Source organism: Seriola lalandi, unplaced genomic scaffold (assembly GCF_002814215.2).
Source record: "Seriola lalandi dorsalis isolate HSWRI2012SDOR001 ecotype SW California unplaced genomic scaffold, Sedor1 jcf7180002055008, whole genome shotgun sequence".
In the NCBI taxonomy this organism is placed as follows: domain Eukaryota; kingdom Metazoa; phylum Chordata; class Actinopteri; order Carangiformes; family Carangidae; genus Seriola; species Seriola lalandi.
The window spans coordinates 1,963,318-1,970,817 of NW_019525551.1; the positions used below are offsets into that span (position 1 = coordinate 1,963,318).

The 7,500-nt window shown below is 42.1% G+C and overlaps 1 protein-coding gene across 4 annotated transcripts in view; it reads right to left on the reverse strand.

The window, feature by feature from the left end:
• The window catches only part of bcar1 (BCAR1 scaffold protein, Cas family member), a 90,380-nt gene that overhangs the window by 12,470 nt on the left and 70,410 nt on the right, over nt 1–7,500 (reverse strand). For all 4 annotated transcript variants that reach the window (XM_087171552.1, XM_023397397.2, XM_023397395.2 and 1 more), the window contains one exon: nt 23–172. In XM_087171552.1, coding sequence (XP_087027678.1) covers nt 23–172 — 150 coding nt within the window. The remainder of the gene's footprint in view (nt 1–22; nt 173–7,500) is intronic.

Consider the following 7,500-nt stretch of genomic DNA (forward strand, 5'->3'; position numbering starts at 1 on the left):
GCACGCACACACGAAGTCTGACCTGTGTGTTGTACTGCTGGCGGGTGGGCGGCACGTCGTAAATGTCCTGCTGGGTCGGAGGCTGATGTCTGGGAGGGACGTCGTACTCGTCCTGGTCTGACTTCACGGTGTCATACACGTACACCTGTCCAACCCGAGTGGGAACGACCACCTGGACACAGACACACACAAGTGGGAGTCAACACAAGAGTAACACAAAGACCTGTGGTCACATGACAAACACCAGTCTGAAGATAAGAGGATGATATCAGCCCTAGCACAGCTGTCTGAGCATCTTAATCCATACAGCCCCTTCCTCTAAAAAGGTCAATAAGCCTGTGTTTATGTGACTACGGCAACCTTTAAGGGTCAGAATGCACCACCTCTCTTTCATCAGACTGAAGTTAAAAAAACAAACAGCTCCTGCACCTTTGAAAGAGACTTTATTGCTTCTTCACACTGAACGGGCAGAGACTAAAGGTTGTTTAGTCTCATTAACACACACAGACACACACACAGGCAATAAAAACAGAGCAGAGGTCCTGTCATAGTTGTCGTGGGAACCGGGCTGTCCTATTGTGTGCCTGTTTAAACTCTGTATTATATGGTTTGAGCGCAGAGTCAACCAGCCAGCCTGGGAAACCACAGCAGCTGTGGTACACAACACATACACAACTGAAGGAGATGTCACAGCTGGATCCCTTCGTATCCTTCCACCAGTGGTTTGCCCTATAGAGAACACCACAGTGAAATGTCTGACAGTCCTTTTGCTCCATTACTGACAAGTGCAGGATGTGTATCAGAAGGAAGTCTACCTGCACTGGCTGCAGAGAGAGGAACTTTATTCATCTTCTCATCTGAAGGAGAACAACCTTCAGTGTTCTTCATTGAACATGATAGTATTTAAATTCAGGAAAGAGTGAAGCCCACCAAATTCCTGGGGGTTTAGAATTGATCAATTATTTACTTTAAGGTTCAAATCGATGAGTTGACCAAGAAATTATCCAAATTTTTGTAGTTTATTCTCCAAGTAGAAACATTTTCTACGATTTCTAACCTCAGTCACTATTTGAGCCTCATATAAATGAGTGTAATATTATATGGTGTAATACTTTTCTCAGTTATTAGAACATCGCACCCATGGGTGTTATGGGCGTTGCGATGCCTGCACTTTCACAGAAACATGATTCCACCTCTGACTTTTTAAGAGGTAGTAGACCTATCTGTACGGTCTATTGGAGCTGAGGTAAGGATAAAATGAAATTGAGTTCCCAATACATGAAAACCTTTTGGTGAAGTTAGACTGATTGAATGGCCATCCAGCCAATCACAGCCATCTGAGCAACCCACCAGTTGCAGTACGGTAAAGTAACGTGCGTGTGCTGACACAGGGCTTGTGATGTCATCACTGCTGTCAGAGTGCAGAGGTGTGAGACGGCTCGTCGACTAGTTACTAATGTAGAATTTTCTTTACTACCTTTGTCTTGTTATGTGACGTGTCAGCTAACATTAGTTACTGTGATGTGAAAGCTGTTGTATTGTTGTTAATTCCACCCAGTGACACTGGTTTTGAGTTATGGTTTCAGTTAAGTAGTAACTGGTTTAGTTTAGTTAGTTGGACAAAGCACTGTAGCTCAGATTTCATCTTGTGTCTCAAAGATGAAAAAAGAAAAGAGAATTAAAGTCTGTGCGTTTTAACAGACACTAAAAAGTCTATAGTCATTGCTTAATACTATGGTGTGTGAATACTGGTGTATATTGTATCCTGGAGTGAAGGCCTGGGCGTCCTATTAGATTCCAATCTTCATTTGGGGACTCACGTCACTAAGACAGTACGATCCTGCTTCTACCATTTAAGCGACGTTGCCAAAATCCATTCATGTCTGAGCTTTACAGATACAGTAACCATCATACATGCTTTCATTTCCTCACCATTAGACCACTGTCATGGTCTCCTGACAGAAAACAACTCCTGGACTTCAAATAGAACAAAATGCAGCTGCCAGACTGCTAACAAAGACTAAGAAAAGAGATCTTAATGCCCTCCTCTGAAAGTCTGTAGCCAGCTACCACTCTGTTATACAACCAATTTTAAAATTCTACTTTTGACTTTTAAACCACTTATAGCACTATATTTCTGAATGAATTGCCCCTTATCAACCTCCACGTAGTCGGAGGTCAGACAGGAACTTGTTGGTTCCAAAATCAATATGTGAGACTAAAGGGGGCGGAGCTTTTGCTGTCAGGACACCACAACTGTGGAACAACCTGCCAATGAACTTAGACTCACAAAATCACTATCTTCTTCTAAAAACGCATTTCTTTCAAGACGCTTTTGAGTAATCTATTTTAAATATTTCACATATTTCACACATTTATAATCTCTGATTTTGAAAAGCGCTCTATAAATAAACTTTATTATTATTATTATTATTATTAATAATAAAAATTATTATTATTATCATTATTATTTACTTGTATTTAATCCTGATTTGTGTGAAATAAATGAAGCAAAACAAAACAAAATCTAGTTTATGCTGTATAAACTCTGTGGTATGTGGCACCAGTCCATTAAAAAAACAGCTTTATTTCAAAGTAAATTTTATATGAGTAACAAACAAATATGAACAGAAAAAAAACAGTGTTTGATAATGTTTTCTATAACATTGTGTGTATTTGCAGATATGCAGTTGCGAGGTGATTCTTCTTGTCGTCTGAATGTTGCTGCTGATCATCAGCGCTGTGTGTCTGTGATCGTGGTTTAATCACACTCTGATTAATGGAAGCTCTCTTATAATATTTGCTTAGCTCCCCAGCTGTCAGAGGTACAGACAGAGACGGGCGATAACACCATCCATCTGACAACCTGTCGGCACTAATCTGCCTCCGTCTCCTCACTCTGCCAACTCTCCCACCTCACAACTCATCTGCTCTATTCCTTTCCTCATGAGGGCCAATCACAGCAGCTTTTATTCTCTACAGGAATCATTTTACCACCAGCTGGGAGAAGAACTGGTGACTACAGGAAGTCTTCGGACCCCTTCTCTGTTTTCACATGTTGTTATGTTGCATTTAAATCGATGATCAGTGATGATCAGTCTACACTCAGAACTACATGATGAAAGAGAAAACAGAAGCTTAGACATTTATTAAAATGAAAAAAATGAAATTTCACACTGGCTTTACTGTGACACTTCACTACTCTACTAATACTGTTTACTGTATTTCACACACACACACACACACACACACACACACACACACACACACCTACACACACACACACACACACGTAAACAGCCTTTTCCTCATTGTCAGAAAGCTTTCAACAGTATTGACAACGGTTGGCTAAGTGCTAGATGTGCCCCGCACACGCACACACACACACACACACACACACACACACACACACACACACACACCATCATCTGGTCTGATTGATAACCTATGTTATTGATCACCTGTCTGTGTGAACCCTGGAGAATAGACACACACTTACACCCTAATGCTAAATGGATCTGTGTGTGTGTGTGTGTGTGTGTGTGTGTGTGTGTGTGTGTGTGTGTGTGTGTGTGTGTGTGTGTGTCTGCTGAGCCTTTTAATCCCTTTAGGAGATCAGAGTTGTGGATCAGTGGTCACCACTGGAGAGACGTCCTACTCATGATGAGTATATACTTTACATATACTGTATGTGTGTGTGTGTGTGTGTGTGTGTGTCACTTGTCACCACTATTAACGGATAAGATTTAATACCACGCAACTGCATCCTGTCCGTGTGTGACTGTGGAGTGATGAAGATCTCAGCTGGGTTGGTTTTATGCAGCTCTTTCTGTTCATCTTTAAGTCCGAGTGAATGTTTGTGCCAAATCTGAAGAAGTTCTGAAGGTGTTACTGAGATATCATGTCCAACAGAATGGGACAGACGCACGGACAAACTGAAAACTATAAAAAGAGGTGTCCTCCACTGGTGTACTCAGACGTCAGACAGGAAGAATATCATCTTCCTAACTGCTGAGTTACACTTTGTTAACACTCAGCAGGGATGAATGGCAGCCAGCACACAGCTCTGTGTCACCGCTCTGTGCAGCCGATTCCCTCATGTCTCCTCACAGAGCAGCGGCCTGAGGACAGACGTACACTTCCACATTCACTGGCCTACATATCCACTAAAGAAAACTCTCCGAATAAAGAAGAAGAGCTGCAGGTCCTCTGACCCTCCAACAATAAAAGCCTTCACACGTGTTTCTGAGGATTCAGTGGAGAATTCCTCCACATGCAAACGCGCACACACACACACACACACACACACACACACACACACACACACCATGACACAGAGCCGAGAGTGGCACAAGCTGGGATGTTCACTCTTTTGTTCCGTGCATGTGATTACGTCAAGTAGAAGTCATTGTTTAACAGATGACCTTCACTGCAAGCAATGCCCTCCCTCCCTTCCTCCCTCCCTCCCTCCCTCCCTCCTTCCCTCCTTCCCAGCAGCACTCTCCACCCTCTCCTTCTCTTTCTCTCTTTCTCTTTCTCTTCAGATGAGAAAATGACAGATAACCAGAGAACAGGGTGTGGGCTTTAGTCTGGAAACGAGAATCAGGATGAAATCTGCGCTGCAGTATCCGGTGGTAAATATAGCACATTCTCAATTGAAGCTTCAAAATGACCACTGTAACCACACACAACAGAAAATACACTGTGTGCACATGCAGCTGCAGCAGAGAAAGCTCCACTGATGAGGAGGAAAATAAATCTTTACAGCACAGATGTGAAGTTCAAAACGGGGGTAAAAATAGAGAGGCCTAATTACAGCAGGGGGGGGGTTGGGTGGTTTGTCTGAACTGGTGGACATGGCTGCTCCAGATCCTGATCTATACTGTACTCTCACACTGCTTCAGTGGAAAGATCCAGGCTGCAGTCGGCAGGGTGTGGAGGCCGGTCATTAGATCCTGTATGTAAACAGCCAAACTGCTTCATCTCTCAATGGACACAAAAGACTGATACACTGATACAGCATTGACTGGTAGTTATTCAGTCATGTGTGCAGTTTCTGCTGCTCTGTGACACACAAGGACAGTCAGTCAGTCAGTCAAGCCCACTCTTACACACAATATACAGTGGAAGCATGTGTACATGAGGAAAGTCATGTCTACACACATGAAGTGGTTTTATTTACATATTCACTCTGTCATGCACCGATTAGCATTGTTATTGTTACCATGAAGGCGTAACTCTAACTAGTCCAACCCATGGCCCTTTGCTTCATATCCTCCTCTCTCTCTCTCTCTCTCTCTCTCTCTCTATTGGAATTAAGGCCAATAATAACTTAAAAAGAAAAACCAGCTGGGGCGCACTTGTTGTTCAATGCTTTTAACTTCAAGTCACAATTTCTTCACTTCTTAGTGTCCCCCTGTATTTGCAGCACATGTGTTGTCAAACTGATGAAGATGTTTTCTGGATTTGCAGTGCATTTGTCTATTTGCATGTGTCTTTTTGAGCTGCAGTTGAGCTCTCAGAGCCACCGTAGTCATCACACATAATACAGTAAAAATCAAACTCAATAATCTATGTTTTAAGTAGTGACTGAACAGCCTCAGGCCGAAGCAAAATGCTTATATATGCCTGCCTGCATTCTTATCACTTAAGCTTCCCACCAAAAAGGAAAGAAAATTGTTCACATTTGAAACCCTCAAAATGACTTTGATTTAGCTCTGAATATTATTTACATTATTTCATAATAAACAAAATCATTACATTTCATAGCATGAGAATTTAGAAAATTGATTAGTGTGATCACAGTAACAGGCCTTATTAATAATACATATGGCTTGTTTTTGTAGTGAGACTATTGAATTTATACTTTTTTAAAAGGCCGACCCCCACACTTCCACACAATAAGTTATATAGGGAAGTATAAGTGAGCAGTAAATTTAATACAAGGCCTTAGAATTGAATATATCCCTAGATTTATACAGAATTGCTACTGACTTGGATATTTTTTCTCCCCCCATCCTTAAAGACAAGCTGGAAGGGATGGGGGTGGATCCCTGCTTCTATCTATCTATCTATCTATCTATCTATCTATCTATCTATCTATCTATCTATCTATCTATCTATCTATCTGTCTAGTTTATGATCAATCACAACTCCAAGAAATTCAGTTAGTTCAATTCCTGCATGGTAGAAAGTAGTTCCACTGAAAACAGCCAGGTAGATTATCCTGGATGAGCTGGAGAGAGATGTTGTTGGTGCATCTTTAAGGTTTTCAATGTTTTGTGCAACATTAACACAGTATGAGTCACCTTTCAAAGGAAAACCAAACTACCTACAGGGGGGGGTCCAGAAATCACATGGTCTCAGACTTCTGGATGATACATTAAATGTAATTTGTTAAGTATGCGACTGACAGGACGACAGGTCTGGTACAGTGTCCTGCAGTAGAGTTAAAGTCATGACTCACAACAGGAAGACAAAGACGTGAAAACAAAGAGAGAGACTGGAAGAGAGAGAGAGAGAGACTGAGAACCACAGCCAGTGAATACCATGCCAGCTATGTGGGGCATGTGGCAACACATACACACCAAGAGGCAGCGCGGGGGTCTTAACAGATTAGTGCAGGGAGGGCAGAGGAGGGGGGGTGTGTGTGTGTGTCTCCATGAGAGCACCAACACACTCTACCCCCTACTGAACTGGATTCCAAGACCACATGGCACGACTGGTGTGTGTGTGTGTGTGTGTGTGTGTGTGTGTGTGGGTGTTCTGTCCATGTGTGCATGCTCAGACTGGCTGTCTGGTAATTCTGGTCCAGATGGACTGCCTCACCTCGGGGCTGTAGGACCATGGTCATGTCAAACTAACTATTAAAATTCATCATGTTATACATTTGGTTGATGTTACATATATTAGAGACTGTTGAGTTGACATACGCTGCAACCTGTGGGTGTGTGTGTGTGTATGTGTGTGCACGTGCACATTGTACACGTTACACATACACGTTGTTGGGTGTCTTGCTGCACAAAAAACCTCCACATCAGACCACGTCACTGTTCAGGGAGAAAACAAGTTTCCTGAACCAGACTCTATTCACATTTTGTTGGATTTATCCACCTCCCTCTCTCTGTCTGAGAGAGAGATGAAACAGTTACCGGTATCAATCTACAGCATGGTAAAAAGGCCAGATGGTTAGTATCACCATTTAGATTTTAATTATCACTATAATCTTGGTTAATTACAGTGGTTAATTTAACTCACATTAGGTTCTGTACTTCATCAACCAGCAACAGTCTCCAAGACACATGTGCGGCAAGCAACGTGAGTTTGTTTTGTCAGTCAAAACAGTCCAGAGATTTTTCAGCCTCAAATACCTTTTTACACCAAAATGATCAGGTATAAGCAGGTTTTTTAAACTAAACTTTAAACTACCTAAAACAAATTGACTCCTTAATCACTGCCAGTTCAGACTGAGGACACACACGACTGCAAGGAGTGACGTCA